Source organism: Brachionichthys hirsutus, chromosome 1 (genome assembly GCF_040956055.1).
Source record: "Brachionichthys hirsutus isolate HB-005 chromosome 1, CSIRO-AGI_Bhir_v1, whole genome shotgun sequence".
NCBI lineage: Eukaryota > Metazoa > Chordata > Actinopteri > Lophiiformes > Brachionichthyidae > Brachionichthys > Brachionichthys hirsutus.
The window spans coordinates 9,946,685-9,963,794 of record NC_090897.1 but is presented as its reverse complement, the minus strand read 5'-3'; the positions used below and the strand labels follow the sequence as shown (position 1 = coordinate 9,963,794).

General features: G+C 42.7%; 2 protein-coding genes across 2 annotated transcripts; both read left to right on the top strand.

Moving 5' to 3' along the window:
- The first annotated feature begins 1,526 nt into the window (after positions 1-1,526).
- Positions 1,527-2,772, top strand: clec3a (C-type lectin domain family 3, member A). The gene is made up of 3 exons (XM_068739779.1): positions 1,527-1,644; positions 1,729-1,815; positions 2,341-2,772. The coding sequence occupies exons 1-3, from the start codon at positions 1,533-1,535 to the stop codon at positions 2,736-2,738; spliced, it is 597 nt and encodes a 198-aa protein (XP_068595880.1). The 5' UTR covers positions 1,527-1,532; the 3' UTR covers positions 2,739-2,772.
- Positions 2,773-3,226: 454 nt separating this feature from the next.
- usp47 (ubiquitin specific peptidase 47) lies at positions 3,227-16,778 on the top strand. The gene is made up of 28 exons (XM_068740966.1): positions 3,227-3,450; positions 5,750-5,944; positions 6,694-6,810; positions 6,904-7,057; positions 7,140-7,236; positions 7,324-7,469; positions 7,572-7,651; positions 8,176-8,325; positions 8,516-8,611; positions 8,710-8,862; positions 9,687-9,845; positions 10,020-10,151; positions 10,277-10,353; positions 10,799-10,854; positions 11,046-11,158; positions 11,250-11,351; positions 11,505-11,712; positions 11,835-11,950; positions 12,066-12,185; positions 12,302-13,106; positions 13,295-13,470; positions 13,571-13,651; positions 13,734-13,849; positions 13,921-14,039; positions 14,276-14,406; positions 14,662-14,709; positions 14,804-14,934; positions 15,393-16,778. Exons 1-28 carry the CDS (start codon positions 3,406-3,408, stop codon positions 15,565-15,567), a joined length of 4,098 nt encoding a protein of 1,365 aa, XP_068597067.1. The 5' UTR covers positions 3,227-3,405; the 3' UTR covers positions 15,568-16,778.
- The last annotated feature ends 332 nt before the right edge of the window (positions 16,779-17,110 follow it).

Sequence of the window (17,110 nt, the reverse complement as noted above, 5' to 3'; positions counted from 1 at the left end):
GGATGAAGAAATGTTAAGAACTTTTAACGGCATCCTGAGTTTGGCAGCAGCAACCTAACAGGAATACACTTTTCATGCTTCCAAGCTGAAAGATGAGGCGAGACAGAGTTAATGCATTTACTAAAGTGATTTAGAAATGGATTCAAGCCTTGGAAATTAGGATAATGATGTCTAGACACTTTGGAGATACATCTGGATTTGATGCTTTTAATGTCTTTGTGATTATGTTTGTGTGTGTGTGTGTGTGTGATAGCATGATTGTAAAAAGAAATGTTGAGCATGTGTTGTATTCTTAAAATTCTTATACTTTGGTTTATGTAGTTGTATATTTTGTCACACTTTTTTTGCATACTTTTAATGCTTGTTTTACTTAATAAATTAATCTGCAAAGAACTGATTGTGTTTGTGTCCATAAACGTGTTTGTCTTTCATTCAACTCAGGGCCTGGGGTTAATTTGGGGCTTTATGTCTGCTCCAACAGAGAAATGATTGCAGATATAATATATATACAACTTAACTTAATAAGTCTAAGTTACAGCACAAAAGCAACTTTAACATCCGTAGACCTACTGTATGGAAAGCACACAAAAAAATCTATGCTTAAAAAAATATATTTTTAGCTCCGGTGTGCATATTACAACTAATAAAACGATTGCAGAGTTTTACATTAACAACAATGCTTAATGAATTATTCAACAGATAATGTCACATATAAGAGAAATGCATAATTTAGTAAGGCCTAACGTAAATGTTAGTGCTCAGAAATGCACAATTCCAAGACTGTAAAATGGAAAAACACGCTTGAGGTGTGTTATATTGCTGTACTGTGTCATATGCCAAATGTTGTTTCTCATTAGCTCACCCCTCCCTTCTTTATACAACATCAGAGTCTTTAAATAGCCAGAGCTGTGAGCGGAACTTCCACGGATCTAATAGCAGATTCTTTCAAAGGTTACGCAACTGCAAGTCTGTGTGACTGAAACACTGAGGACTTAACGCAGTGCAATAAGAAGCAGCAACATTTAGCCGAGTTGCTTTTATCCACTGAAATCTGTCAAATCAATCACAATTAATGCAGCTCCTATTCTGAATTACATAAATCCTGCCTCTCATCATTGACGGGTGCCGAGTTGTTGTTGTTGTTGTTTTTAAAAGGCTATTATTCAGTTGTCCCAGCCTGACCCTGAAACTGTGGATGGGATGAATAACTCTCTGTGATGGTGAAGCTGCCAATGAATTTCCAGTTAGTTTGAGAAATGAAAAGGAACACAGCTTTGGTGCATCTTGGCCCAAGTAAATATTTAAAAGCCAGACACAAGGAAGCCATTATTTGCCACTCCTCCCTTATACCTCTCTCTCCACTCCCTGATGTTGGGACAAAAGCAAACAGAGTTGGAGCCAATGCACGGAGAGCACCCAGAAAAGCATACAGAGGACTAGTATATATATTAAGCTGCCTGCAGTGTTTTGGGCTCCTTTCACAGCAGTACAAGTTGCACCACTGTGTCCTGTCGGATCCACGAGCTTCAGACATGGCACGTATGACTGTCCCGGTCTTCCTCGTTCTTTGCTTCTCTTTGGTCCACTTCAGCTCCGGCCGTCCATCCCGCACCAGGAAGGCTGTTTCACCTCGTCAGTCCGGCGGTAACTACGCTCATTGCACTGGGCTCATAAGTCATCTGTTGGCGCCCGTGTTCATCTGACCTATGTCTTTTCATCGAGATGCAGCAGCAGAGGAAAGCGATGTGAAGTCCCAGCTTGAGAGGTTGTGGCTGGAGGTGAATTCACTGAAAGAGATGCAAGCATTGCAGACAGGTTAGTTTAAAAAACTAAAACTAATGAATACAAAATTAATCAGGTTGCTTTCAAGTTGTGAAAATTGCTTGATATTATTGCTTTCTTTGATTTTGACCTTCATATGCTATGTCACCAGTAGATGGCACTAATCGTGCCCTGTGAAGTGAAAAGGTTAAAATGTCACAAACAGTAAACTCACACTGAATATATAACCATCTAAGTGTTTTTAGACTCAGCATTTTGTATCATTTAAGATGATAAAAAAACATGTTTGCTATTTAGTATGTCATTATAACCTACTTTTCCTTTCATGGTCAATTTTCAGTCACTATTCAGATTAAGAGCTCCTTATACTAATGTAATTTATTAGTATGACTAGTAAATTAACATTTGATGCTTTTATATATGTATTATCCATTGTGATTATTTTGCTGATACTGAAGAAACTACTCAATGCCATTGTTTTAAACTCTTTAGAGTTAGAGCTACCTTAAATGTACGGTAGGCCTCAAATGAAGCAAGTGATTAATTTATTTCTTCCAGTTTGTCTCCGTGGCATCAAAGTTCACAGAAAGTGTTACCTTGCCATTGAGGAGCCCAAACATTACCATGAAGCAAACGAAGACTGCATCGCACAAGGAGGAACACTTGCAACACCGCGAGACATGATGGAAAACAATGAATTGAGAGACTACGCAAAGAGGAGTGCTCCTGGATCCAAGGACTTCTGGGTCGGCGTGGCAGACATCGTGAAAGAAGGCCAGTATGTTGATGTCAACAGTCTGCCGGTCAGCTACTTGAACTGGGACCGCTCCAAGAAGCAGCCCACAGGAACGAAGAGGGAGAGCTGTGTTGCTCTTTCAGTGGTTGCGCAGGGAAAGTGGTATGATGAGGTGTGTCGCAGCCTCAAAAAGTACATCTGTGAATATGTCATTCCCTGAAGACACAGTCGTTGTTAACACTCATTTGCATGGCTCATGAATTAAAACTGTGCAAAAATCAGTTGTCATTTCTGTACATGATGCACATGGTGACCATGTATTATAAAATTTCTTGTCTTAAAATTAGCCTCTGTGGCCATTAATGGAATTACTAACTAGTTTTCATATACATGCTTTTGTCAGAAATCATCAGATGGTCAGGTCGCATGAAAGGAAAAAAGAAAAGTTATGTTATGGAAGTTACACAACAGTCAGCAAATACCTAAACTGTTGTTGTTTTATTTATTTTTATTTTCACGCAGCACAAGAAGTGCTTTCCATAGAGGCACATCCCTTCATTGTGAACCTGATATGCATTGCGTATGTCTGACGTCACCGTCCTTTTGAAACGCAGACGCGCACCGACGTCATCCTGTCCGTACGCGACGCGTCACGCACGCTTGGCAAAACACCGGCCATTTTTCTCCATTGACACTCGGACAATTTGTGTCACCGAAAGTGTCGCGATTACTCTAACAGGCCTTCAAGTTTTGTGCAAGTTACATTTAGATATCCGAGGATCCACGCTGAAGACGACAGAACACGAAACATGGTCGTGTTTCACGCTTCAAAGTTCTTGAGCTGACGTCCTTATCCCGGATATATGCTCGATTAAACTCTCGCACAAATGGAAATGGTACCGAGCGAGGAGAACCAGTTCGTACCTAAAGAGGTGAGGCTCGGTGTCGCCTATCACTTAGACCGCGGTCAAGAGTATCGACAAAACTTTTGTTCCACTTTCGGAGTTTGCGTTCTTGGTTTGTGGTTTAGAAGCTAATGATCAGTTGCTAACACTTAGCCAAACATGACTTGGACGGCCTATTATAAAGCTAACGTTTTGGCTAACCCCGCGTACGACTAGTTTCGCAACATGTCAGATAAAGTAAGATTATATAGAAAGCTATAGCTTTAATATAGATATCTTTAAGTTGTGGTCATGAATTAGCCCTTTTGAGCTCTTCAAGTGCTGCATTTCAGTGTCAAACCTTGGTAAGCTAATTTACAAGTAGCATAGCTGTTTGTACTAGGCTGGCTAATGTCTGTTAGCTCTTTAAGTAACTCGAATCATTTCAGCGTTCGATGTTTTCGAAGTTACAAAATCAAATGTCAACCGCCATGTCACACCACTGGCCCGCAACGACTCTCTTCGTCGATCATGCTATAATAATATCCATGAAATTGTGCTGGATTCGATTTCATCTTACTCCATTTGCAGCTTTTTGCAAACGTAACCTTACTTGTAGCTTTAGTAAACTAAGCGCTACTGTTAGCTTGACAACTTAGCAAGCTAAGGCTAATGTTAGCGGATTTGATTAGCTATGATGCAGATGTAGGTAAAGGACCATGGCGTCATATTGAATTGTGGTTATTTTAATGTCCTTAATATTGAATATTGATTAATATTACCCCCCCCCCCCCTCCCCATTTAGACACCCGTAACGAACTACTGCAGGAAATTTAGTTGGGCTTTAGCGGTGAGCTATCTTGGTTCAATACATTTGAGATAAAGCTTGAATCTATAAACCCCATATATCCAAAGATTGGACTAAACTTGACTATATACTTAAAAAACAAGAAAACAATTTCCAGATGGGAGTGAGTCTTTGTACTTCTAACGGTTATTCTACTTTCACCGCCTGGCTGTCATGTTTTGTCAGCCGACAATTTGTGGTAGCATCTTTTAAGCATTGACTTATTTGCTTTATTCAGGGTCTGGATTAATGCATATTATTAGTAATCAAGGAAACAAATATAAGTGTAACTATTATGCATCATATACTGATCATTAAAAAAACATTTTCCAGTAAGAATGAATGGAAGAGCTCAACCCACGGCTACGGTATGCATGTGATGAGACTCGGTAGATTCGTCAGTCACTTGCATCCACACAGAAAGTTCTTTAACTGCAGAACCTTTTTGTTTGGGTGTCTGAAACAGCCATGCTAATTTAAGGCCTATTTATATGTACATACACACATACAGCGATTTGTATACAGTCTGTCCATGATGTATGTACCATTGGTCTGAAGCCGTTACATGCATTTACACTCGCTCACAGATCATTTTTTCCGTTTCACTTTTTTCTTTTTGCTGTGTCTCTACATGCTTGGCATGCCTTGCTAGATTTGTAGCTATACTGCCCTTTCACATAGTTCCCTTTTTAGTCCTTGCTGGTAATCTCTGAGAATGTGCTCAAACAGATACAAAGTGAGCATAGAAGACATGGAACACATCATCCACAACAGCATTTTACATGAGAATAACTAGAATAAATCCCTGCAATTATTACTGAGCTACCATCCAAGACGTTTGCCTTGCAAGCCCTGCAGGACACCTAATTAAAGATGACAATTGCATTACACTTGTTCTTATGTTTCCCCATTTATTTCTAGTGCGTGTTCTGGAATTGCAGACAAAGTATTTTTTACGAGATGGACAATTCCTCAGATCGTTGTGTCTTTTGTGTGTGGTGCGGAAGAGATGGTTAAAGCATTGTTGTTAAATGGCATGAAGCAGAACTGACTCGTTTTTTATTCTGCATTTTAATTTTCATGCCCTTTTTGAAAAAGCTTTTCAATTGACGCTTCTCTGGATTATTATTCTTTTTAAACAACTTTTATCAATTGTTTGTAGAATTGCTGTGCATTCAGTAATTTTTCAATATTTTAAACATTATATGAACACCGTTTTGTTTGGCTTCCTGGGCTTAAACCCCAAACTGTATTTTGACCGTCCCCAAATCTTTCTGATGGAAATTAAAGTCTGGAACTATCCTCTGACAGAATTTATGACATTTGCATCAGCTTTGAATCTGCAGTTTGCACATTTGTCTGACAATTAAAGCTTGTTGCACAGCCTTACAAATGTTCTAACATTCATTTTAACTCGTTTCACACTGCTCCGTACAGTATAGAATAGAATTGTAGCTAATGCATCTTGCTGATGCTTTTCCGACTCTTCTTGATCTGCAGATCCGAAATGCAGCAGAGGAGCCCAGAGTGCTGTGTATAATTCAGGACATCACCAGTGCAAAGACGATCAATGAGAGGCTCGCCATTAACTTGCCTGCTTCCACCACCCTCTCCAGACTTTATGAAGATGTTGCCCTTAAAACAGGATATGTGAATGGCACTTTTGACCTTGCCTGGGGAAATACACAAGACATGGTTTGTAGAATCAGTAATCTGTACCGGGGGGGGTTGGAAACTTGTCCTCATAACTTTAGATGAGATTTCCCTTCATTCTTGTATCGTGATGATGCATGTAGCAGGGATGGTTTTTGGTATCCAAACAACTGTGAACTGATCATTATGTGTTAAGGGCTCTTATTCTGTATTGACTGTTTTGCATATATACATGTTGTATGGCAAAAAAGGTTATCCGAAGCAACTTCTTAGATCAGCACAGAAGCTTCCAAATCCCAACACTTAATTTTGGAATCAAGGAATATATGGCATATAAAATACATTTTAGGCTAGGTGGGGGGAACTTGGCCTTGCAGTCGTCCAGGGTTTTACACTTGGTGGGTAAACACGAGTTGAATACTTTTTTTGGTGCTGAACTGTTCCTTTTCTTATTTGAGCACAGGCTAATCCTGCTGCTGACCCGGGCCAAAGCCCAGGTGCTGTCTGTTGTTATCTCACTGAGTAGGTCAGTGGATTAAGATGCTGCATGTTTCCATTGCAGCTCTTTGCTTGCTCGTCCTCAGAGAAAGGTCTCTGTGATATGTTTTTGTTCACATGTGGGACGTCAAGCCACTTTCCTTGTTTGCATCAGCACAGAGAATTTGATGAAAATGACTTCAGTGGAAATGCAAGTGTCTTTGTGAGTTTAAACAGTTTGTGTGCCAGTTTGTGGCACACAACTTGTTTCTAGCGTGCTTTTCTGTTCATATGACTTTTTGTTCTTGCTTTAGGCACCACTGGACCACGGCAGTGAGATGTCCCTCTTGGATTCTGCGTTTGAGCCTTTCGGTAAAAGAAACTTCCTCCAGCTTACGGACAAAGATGGAGAGCAGCCCCAGATCGCATCGGTGAGTTACACAAGATTTAAAAAGTTCCCAAAATGTTTTTGTTTGGTTTGCAGTAAGGTAAGACAACAATATTAATGGTTCCTCTGTCTGCAGGATGAGTCGGGAACAGCAGAGAGCAGCGGACTGGAGGACAATTCCCAGGAGCGGTTCATTGGGCCCCTCCCCAGAGACTGCACAGCCAGCTTCAGTGGTGACTACTGCACTCCGTCCTACTCCTACTCCTCCATCCTCACCAAATCTGAGACGGGTGAGGTGCTCTCCTGCTGAATTTATCAGCATCACTCCTAAACGACCCCTGATGACCTCTTTCTTAACCGCTCCCCCCATAGGGTACGTGGGCTTGGTCAACCAGGCGATGACCTGCTATTTAAACAGCCTGCTACAGACACTTTTCATGACTCCGGAGTTTAGAAATGCACTCTACAAGTAAGGAAATATTCCCGTACTAGTCTTTGAGACGTTGTTAGCTAATGACTACGTTTACAGTTCTTCTGCAACCTTTGTTCAAACTAGCTGGGAGTTTGAGGAGTCTGAGGAGGATCCAGTCACTAGTATTCCCTTCCAGCTGCAGAGGCTGTTCGTTCTACTGCAGACCAGTAAGAAACGGGCGATTGAGACCACTGATGTGACGAGGAGCTTTGGCTGGGACAGCAGTGAGGGTGAGCGTTTCTCCCGTCACTAGACACACATTCTATGCGTGTGCAACAGGAGAGAGCATATTCCTCTGTTTGTGTACTTGATTATGCGTCTTGTCTCTTTAGCTTGGCAACAACATGATGTCCAGGAGCTGTGCAGGGTCATGTTTGATGCCCTGGAGCAGAAGTGGAAGCAGACTGTGCAGGTGGGTGGGGGCTCCTGCTCTGTTGACATCCGATAGAAATTTAGCCGCCAGGTTGAGGGCTGCCCCCACGATAGCAAACAAAAGCCCGACTGGGGGGGCCTATAAGCACCAGAGCTAGTTGATTCTCATGTGGGGGTAAGCACCAAGTGGTCTATACTTGATACTTGTTATCCCGATGAAAATGAATGGGTAAAAGACAGAAAAAACTGGTGTGGTTCTTTTATAGAACCTTCGTTATTGTGGTTCATCATTACCTGTGATCTGAACTTCAAAGATGACCTTCTGTTTCTCACAATCCCTCTAGGACAGAATCAAGAGTCAACCAACATGATAACTCCGAGTATTTTAACATGTTATGTGTTGCTGCAACACCTGAGGTAGCGTCTGAGAGGACATTAGCAATGCACAAAGGATGATCCCTTTTGATCTTGGAAACGGCATGGAGTTTTACAGGGAATATGTTAGGGATTGAAGATGATGTTGATGTTGATTCAGAAGGCCCGAGCGTCCGTCCGTTTCCTCAGGCTGACTTGATCAACCAGCTGTACCAGGGGAAGCTGAAGGATTATGTCCGTTGTCTGGAGTGTGGCTATGAGAGCTGGAGGATAGACACTTACCTGGACATCCCTCTTGTGATCAGACCCTTTGGAGCCAGCCAGGCCTACGGCAGTGTGGTGTGTTTTTCTCCGTATTTCATTCCTTTTGAGTGTAACAAGCAAGCAACACTTCACATCAACAGCAGGGTTGCCTGAAGTTCAGTACACCAGCTCATTTTTTAGTCATGACCATTTTGTAAATGAACATTCATCTAAGTTGACCTGAAATAAATATATATATATAAATAATTTCATTTGTTTTACACAGGAAGAGGCTTTGCAGGCATTTATCCAACCAGAAACTCTGGATGGGCCCAACCAGTACTTCTGTGAGCGCTGCAAAAAGAAATGTGATGCTCGGAAGGTGAGCACGCAGAAACATCTAACCTGGGAGTCGTGTTCAGTGAATACAGAGTTCTGCTTTAAGCCTGCCTGACTCTGATAAATGCTTCTCTCACACAGGGGCTGAGATTCCTACACTTTCCCTACCTGCTGACCCTCCAGCTGAAACGCTTCGATTTTGACTACACCACTATGCATCGCATCAAGCTGAATGACCGCATGACTTTCCCTGAGGAACTTGACATGAGTCCGATCATTGACGTGGAAGATGAGGTGAACACGGAAACGGCCGCATCTGTAGATTAATCAGTTTTCTGCATAGTGAACATTTGTGTGTAGTTCCAAATATCTTTTGGAATTACTTTCTGGACTCCTGTATATATATATAATTGTAATTTCATCATTAGAGGTCAAGATTACCATGACCTCATATCCATCCATCCATCCGTCCAGCTGTTTACATTTGGGACAAATGTTTACTTGAACTCAAGAATGAGCTGATTGGAAATTGTTTTGCTGTGACTTCTAGAAACTTTTTCATAACACGGACGCATGCTAATTGACAAAATTATGCATGAAATGTTCAGTAGGATAAAATTATAAAGTATTTATCTTTAAAATTCATGGTAAACTCCTCTGTGATTTTATGATGTGCAGCCTGTCATTTGTACTGGGGTATGCAAATTTGAAGTTGTGACTTAATTGTCATCATTTAAATAAGCAAAACCTTTTCAATTTGATTGTATCCATAAATTGTTGACATTTTCAGCTTTTGGATGATGTTTGTGTGATATCCTCCTGAGACCAAATGTGTCATAATAATTCATTTAACAGCATATATGACATGACATGAGTCCATAAAGATGGCATCAGAATGTGTTGCAGTTCTTTACAGCAGAAATATTTAAGCGTTAAACCATGTGACATGCTTCCCCTCAAAAGCTGCAGGTTTCCAAGCTCTCACAAATGAATTTTCTCCCATAATGCTTACTTGATCTCCGTGTTCTATACGTCACTGATGTTTCTAAACCCTTTCCCGTGTGCAGAATGCAAAGATAATTTACATTGTGATGGTTTTTAAATCCTCTCCTCTGTAGAAGTCGCCTCAGACAGAGAGCAGCACTGACAGTGGAGCAGAGAATGAAGGCAGTTGCCACAGCGACCAGATGAGCAATGATTTTTCTACTGATGATTGTGTCGATGAGGGCATCTGCCTCGACAGCACGGGCAGCGCAGAGAGGGCGCTGAAGCCAAAGGTAACTCGCTGGCCAAGTGCTGTTGATCTTTGAGTAACTTTCCACGTGATGTTCTTGCTGACGCTTCAAAGCCGTGTTTGTTTGTTTTATGTTGGCTGAGATGTTAATGTTGCTCATTCCTCAATGAATAGAGCATATCTTGAGCTTCCATTTTTCTCCATCGTCTGTCCTCAGAGTTTGCTGACATTTGAGTTGTTCTCCGTCATGGTCCACTCCGGGAGCGCTGCAGGCGGCCACTACTATGCCTGCATCAAATCCTTCAGTGACGGCCAGTGGTGCAGTTTCAACGATCAACACGTTAGCAAGGTCAGACTCGGACCTTTGTTAGTGTCAGAATGACACGCCACCAATCTGTCGGTGCTGGTCACCGCTCATCTCTTCATCACTGATGGTTGGATGATTTGAATCATTGTCATTTGTGTGTATTTCAGATTACCCAAGATGATATCAGGAAGACTTATGGGGGTTCCTCAGGGAGCAGAGGCTATTACTCCAGTGCCTTTGCAAGGTTAGTGATCTCTTGTTTGCCTCTGGCTTGATCCACGTCTCAGGGATTTGGTACGTTTGCTCATGGAAGATAATTATGAACTAGAAATGTTTATTACCCAAAGGCAACTTACCTTTTTTTTTTAAAGTGGTTATGTTCGCCAGCTTGTTTGTCTTTTATTGTCACTGGATTACACAAAAACTACTAATTTTCCTGAGGGCTGAATGTATGGCAGGTGAAAAAAAATTCTGTTAACAAGAAGGGGCTTTTTCACTTTTGAGGTACATGCTCGACTGCGTACTCCTTTTATTGGTCTGCATTCCAGAGAAAAGTCAAAGAAGGGTTCTTGTTTGTTCTTCATACAGTGGTTTGTTCTGTACATTTCTCTTGCGTCTCACACAGCATCTGTTTTATATTCTATGTCCTCCACTACATACATTTACCGGACATCCTTTTATCCTTACAGCTCGACAAATGCATACATGCTGATTTACAGATTGAAAGATCCATCAAGAAATGCAAGTAAGGAATCTGTTAAATTCAATCTTTTCTGAATAAAAATATTGCCCCGTTATATAATCCACGCCTCACTGCAGCTTGCCTGAAGTTGAGCAGAAGATTTATTGTTTTTATTACTTGTTCTCTGTCATGAAGGTTGCCTTATCTTTAATCTTTCTTCCTTGGATTTATTATCCCGTTTGTCCTGTCTGCAGAGTATTTATCTGTGGAAGACTTCCCAGAGCACATCAGGAGTTTGGTCCAGAAGGAAAAAGAGTCTGAAGAGCAGGAGAAGAGGCAAAGGGAGATTGAGCGGAATACATGCAAAGTATGTGACGTTACGGTTTTTGTTTTGGAATGAGAATCAGTTTGTTCTCTTTGAAGTTAAGCTTGTTTCCTGTCTCGGGTGTTGCCTTCAGATAAAGCTTTTCTGCATGCATCCGGTAAAGATGATGATGGAGAGCAAGCTGGAAGTGCACAAGGACAAAACCCTCACAGAAGCAGCAGAGATGGCCTACAAGGTTTGTCGCTTTGTCGTCTGTCATGGTGGGATTGGAAAATGATTTCCACAAATCGAGTCAAAATCACTCAAAACTGTCTATTTTAGCGTTAAATAGTCGCTCAGTTTCAAATGAGGTCATGTAAATGTTTCATTTTAATGTCCTCCACGTTAGCTGATGGAACTGGAGGGAGTGGTTTCTCTGGACTGTTGCCGTTTGGTCAAGTATGATGAGTTTCACGAGTACCTGGAGCGCTCCTATGAAGGCGAGGAGGACACCCCGATGGGCCTGCTGCTGGGAGGAGTCAAGTCCTCGTACATGTTCGACTTGCTGCTCGAGACCCGCAGGCCAGAGCAGGTGTTCCAACCGTACAAACTTGGAGGTCAGTAGCGAGCTGCTGCTGAATCTAACCAAATGTGTGGAAGTGAAAGATGACTGGTTATTAAATAAACTGATGAAGAACAAAATAACTCGTATCTATGTTGGATTTGTTTATTTCAACAGAGGTGATGGTGAAGGTTCATGTTGTGGAGCTGAAGAGAGAGACGATCTCCGCTCCGATCAGCGTTCGAGCCTACTTGAACCAGACAACCACTGAATTCAAACAGCTGATTGCAAAGGTTTGTTACTCTTCTGTTTCTCGCCACTGTATCCCGTCTGTCCTTCCTTAATTTTCTAAATGTTCTCGATTACCCATGAGAAAGTGTGACTCGTAGAGCGTGTGTTTCCCCCCAGGCTGCTGGGTTATCTGCAGAAACCATGCGTGTGGTCCTGGAGCGCTGCTACAATGACCTCCGACTTCTGTATGTTCCCAACAAAACACTGAAAGCTGAGGGGTTCTTCAGAAGCAACAAGGTTCCTGCAGCATCTACAGAATCTGACTTTTGTGCTTTCATTGTGTCGTTTCAGTGACATCCACTCCTTAACTGGACTGGATCTTGATCTTTTTGCATTTTGCTTTCTCCCATCAGGTATTTGTGGAGAGCTCTGAGTCCACGGACCATCAGCTGGCTTTCACAGACTCGCTCCTGTGGAAACTGCTGGATCGTCATGGAAATACGATCCGACTCTTTGTCTTCCTGCCCGAGCAGTCTCCTGGTACCTTGCCCAGCAGAACTCCGTGCCAGAAAGGAGGAGCTGACTCTGATGTGTCCTTTGAGGGGTCGGGGGACAACAGAAAGTGTGTTGAGGCTATCCTGGAGGAGAGCACAGAAAAGTTACAGAATCTGTCTCTGCAGCAGCAGCGGCAGAGTTCCAGCGCAAGTGAGAGCCAGAAAAGCTCGGACACCAGCGACTTTGAACATATCGAATCCCCAACCCAACAGGCCGACTCCAACTCGTCACTCTGTGTGTCAGCAGACAACAGAGAGTTGGAGAACCGGATCAGGCCCACGGCGGTGGGCAGCGGCGGCACTCCCTCCGACCCTGAGAACCACTCTGCGTGCGAGGAACGCTCAGACTCTGAAATGAACAATGATCGCAGCACCAGCTCAGTAGACAGTGACATCCTGAGCTCCAGTCACAGCAGCGACACGCTTTGCAACGCCGACAGCGGGCCCGTACAGCTGGCCAATGGCTTGGACTCGCACAGCATCACGAGCAGCCGGCGCTCGAAAGCGCACGAGGGGAAGAAAGAGACGTGGGACACTGCTGAGGAAGACTCTGGAACAGACAGCGAGTACGACGACAATGGGAAGAGCAAGGGAGGGGCTCAGTATCTTTACTTCGGAGCAGAGCCGTGCTCTCAGGATGACACTGTGGGGGATGCACAAAAATGTACGAACCATCTCTTCATCGCGGAACGTAAAAGATTAGGCGGGGAAATGGTTCACATCATATTTTTCTGCTAATGCGTTTTCTATTTTGTGCGTAATATAACTTTACATTAATATTATCGTGTATTAGAAAGGACAACGCGGGACATAAAATCTGACCAAATATTTGTGTCTTGCGGTCTGCTTCAGGTTTAGTGGTTCATGTGGACAAAAGAATCACGCTGGCAGCTTTCAAACAGAACCTGGAGCCCTACGTCGGAGTCCCCGCTACGCAGTTCAAGGTCTTTCGGGTGTATGCCAACAACCAGGAGTTTGAGAGCATACGGCTTAATGAAACGCTCTCGTCGTTTTCTGATGACAACAAGGTTCAGGGTCTACTTTAAATTTGAGTTGCGGGTTTTTAAAAGTTTCTACTGCGCTGAGGGAAATGCGTTAACGTAGACTTATTTTACTTCTTCCCCACAGATAACTATTCGGCTGGGAAGAGCCCTGAAAAAAGGTGAATACAGAGTGAAAGTGTACCAGCTGCTGCTGAATGAAACGGAGGTAAGGAGTTCTTTTCTGCGCTGAAGATTCTTGACTCGACATTCTAATGGCAAATATTGAGAATGTGTATGTTTTTCCACAGCCCTGCAAGTTCCTTGTGGACACTGTGTTTGCTAAGGGCATGACTGTCGGCCAGTCTAAAGAGGAGCTGCTCCCTCAGTTAAAAGAGCAGTGCAAGCTTGACCTCAGCATTGACAGGTTAGCTTTGTATTACTTTAAATTCATTAAGGAAGTAAGTTTGTGTTACACCGAACAATGTGTGCATTTAGGTTTCGTCTCAGGAAAAAGACGTGGAAGAACCCAGGCACTGTGTTTCTGGACTACCATGTCTACGAAGAGGACATCAGCATCTCCTCCAACTGGGAAGTCTTCCTGGAAGTTCTCAATGGTGGGACGCATTCCCCAGTTTCTTTCAATAAAGCTGCAATGTTTGTATAATTAAAGGAATGGTTTTGGGACTTTGTGAATCAAAACCCAAAAGCTTTATCACTAGCGGTTAATTATTAAAACTGCTCTCAAAGTGACGCTAGAATTGAATACAAGGCTGCTGGGAAATGTATACTTCATTCAGGGGAGGGTTTCACTTACAAGTCGAGTGCGACTTTATCTATCGTCTGTTTTCAGAACCAGAGAAGATGAAGTCGATGTCGCAGCTGGCTGTTCTGACCCGGAGGTGGGGGCCGTCTACAATGAAGCTGGGGTCCTTCCAGGAAGTTATCCTGGAGAGCAGCAGTGTAGACGAACTAAAGGAGAAGGTGCATCTGATTTTTGATTTGTCTGTCAGTTAATCCTGGATCAGTTTATTCATTTGTAACCATATATGGAAGAAAATCCCTCAGATCCTGATTTAGTTGACATAATAATTATCCGTATATCCGTCTTCACTCCAAGCAGCAGCATCGCATTAATAATTCACTGAATGAGTTATAACCTGCAATGAAACCAAACCGTTGCCGGTCATTGTGACCAACTGGCTTATTATCTTCTAACACGTTCATTTCCATTTGCAGCTCAGTGAAGTCGGTGATATTCCTCTTGAGAACCTGGAGTTTGCAAAGGTTCGTGAGGCAGCTCCTCGTGAGGGATGCTTTCTTCTTCTTCTTCTTCATGTTCTCTGATTCCAGCATGGAGTGAGAATCCATCTCTCTGCAGGGTAGAGGAACATTTCCTTGCGATATTTCTGTGTTGGAGATCCAGCAGGATTTGGACTGGAACCCCAAGGTGTCGACTCTTAACGTGTGGCCTCTGTACATCTGTGATGACGGCGCTGTGGTGTTCTACAGGTAAGAGTTAGAAAACGCATGCGCTGGGCGGGTAGATTCCTGTTTTAGGACTCTCAACCAATTGATTTGACAGGTGTGAACTGACCATAAAAATCTTTGTTGATTTTATTATTTAGTTGAAGGTGTGATGAATGCAAAAGGGAAATGTAGTGAACGTTCTCATTTTGCTATATTGTTTTTATTATTTTAAGCTACAATGTTTAACTGTTTCCTACATCATATATATTTATTTCTCTTTACGCAGCATCCTAACTTTTTGTTTTGTAAACTGTTGTACTTTATCTGTAGATACGATTATTGGAATAAGTTGATATAAAAGCGTGGTTCAGTCAGAATGTTTGTACAAAGTTGGGGTCGGAGTTCATACCAACTCATAGGTCTCTAGACTGCTTTACAACTTCCTAGTGTATATTCATATTGTTCAATCACTGTTGCTGTGATTTATTTATTTTTGACAGGAACAGCACCGAGGAGCCTATGGAGTTGTCCGAGGATGAGCGCAATGAGCTGATGAAGAAAGAGAGCACTCGTCTGCTGAAGACTGGACACCGTGTCAGTTACTCCCCTCGCAAGGAGAAGGCCCTCAAGATCTACCTGGACGGGGGGCCTGCTAAGGACCTGGGACAGGACTGAGAGACAGGGCGCTACTCCTGGATAGCTCGGCGGTCTGGCTGCGGCAGAGCAACGAGGCAACATCGCTCTGCGTCTGTCGGGACTAAAGCCATCAGGCTGGCATGCTCTGACCGGCCACTTCGAGCCCAGGACTGGCTCAGAAACCCTGCTGTGCACTAAAGTGTATATTTTACTGTAAAGTTTAAAGGGACGTAGAAAAGCTATTGAATATTGTATAGCCTAAGCAATTAAAAAGGTTCCGGAGACGGCGCAGAGCTGTCTGGGCTGGAGGGCATCTGTCGTGTCTATTTAAGTCTACTGTCTCCTCCTGCATCTCTGTCCGCTTCACTCACTTCCTGTTTGAGGAATGGCATTGAATCTGATTTGTCCCCGACCCGCTCTGTGCTCAGACTCTTTGAGCATAATCCTAATTTCATTGCTCATCTTCCCTCGTAAATACCTGAAGGCCCAGAGCACATACAAATAAGCGGTTCAGCCAGCCTTCCCCAGTCTCTCCTCTTCTGCAACGGCAAACCTCACCCTCTGCAAATCAAGATGTCGTTCATTCAGAAGACGCTGAGTGGAATAAAAGCAGCGATTGAGGAATTTAACTGGTGGCTGTTTCTGCTGCTTAAATGCCAGAGTTGTGTCATTTTGGTTCATCCCTGTTGCTGCTGTTTGTGCTTCATAGGCGCTTTACCTCTGTCACATCACTTTTACAGATTACAATAAAAATAGATGGTTTAGTTTTTCATTTTTTATGTTTCTGTTCATTGTAAGTTATTGTTTTGCTCCGAATCGAATCATTGAGTTCGGTCTTGTGGGGTGTTTTCCAGCTGTCTAAGAATCTATCATTTAGAAAGTTTTTTTTTTCTTCTCTCTCTTAGCATCATGTGAACTGAGCGTACATCTCCAGTGTCCCGCGTGTCGATCCGGTGTGTGTTTCTGTAGCAGTGACGGGAGAGAGCTGTGTGACGTGATTATGTTTCTTCTACCTGCTGCTGCTTGATAAACTGGCACCAGAAAAGGTGCAGGAAGCTCACTGGACGTTGGGCGACTGGTTGGAGGATGAGAGTTCAGCATCCCAGATGATGCCACCAGCTATTCACTGTAGAATGCAAATAAAAGAAGAAAATCTGTTTTGTTTTTTTGTTTATTTCTTTAAAATTTGAATCCTGTGTGAGAATACTGTAAAATGAGTTTAGTAAATAAAATCATTTTTTTTTCATAAAGAGTTATTTTTTCCCCCGTTACTAGAATTAGTGATTCACTCCCGAATTATGTCCACCTTTAAAGAGTTCTGATGTTTAATAAAAAGAAAAATAAAGAACAGTGGATACGTCCTTATTATTCTTGTGTAAAAAATATATAAATATCGTGTGCTACGGCGTAAATCAAAAATGCACTACCGGACAAAAAGTGTGTTTTCACTGACAGATTTTATTCTTCGTGGGACATGTTATATCTTATTCATGTTGGTGAGAGTGTCAGCTCCATTATTGCTCCACATGACCAGAGCAACATTCAGCCAGGTCTTCCCAACACCCGGGAGAGCATGCAGGGG

What these genes read in the sequence shown, in the direction of transcription:
- clec3a (XM_068739779.1), top strand. Translation starts at nt 1,533, where the DNA reads ATGGCACGTATGACTGTCCCGGTCTTCCTCGTTCTTTGCTTCTCTTTG. An exon ending in TTCACCTCGTCAGTCCGGCG is followed by an intron (nt 1,645 to 1,728) that starts GTAACTACGCTC and finishes ATCGAGATGCAG; the next exon opens with CAGCAGAGGAAAGCGATGTG. An exon ending in GATGCAAGCATTGCAGACAG is followed by an intron (nt 1,816 to 2,340) that starts GTTAGTTTAAAA and finishes TATTTCTTCCAG; the next exon opens with TTTGTCTCCGTGGCATCAAA.
- usp47 (XM_068740966.1), top strand. Translation starts at nt 3,406, where the DNA reads ATGGAAATGGTACCGAGCGAGGAGAACCAGTTCGTACCTAAAGAG. An exon ending in TTTAGAAATGCACTCTACAA is followed by an intron (nt 7,237 to 7,323) that starts GTAAGGAAATAT and finishes TGTTCAAACTAG; the next exon opens with CTGGGAGTTTGAGGAGTCTG. An exon ending in AGTGGAAGCAGACTGTGCAG is followed by an intron (nt 7,652 to 8,175) that starts GTGGGTGGGGGC and finishes CCGTTTCCTCAG; the next exon opens with GCTGACTTGATCAACCAGCT.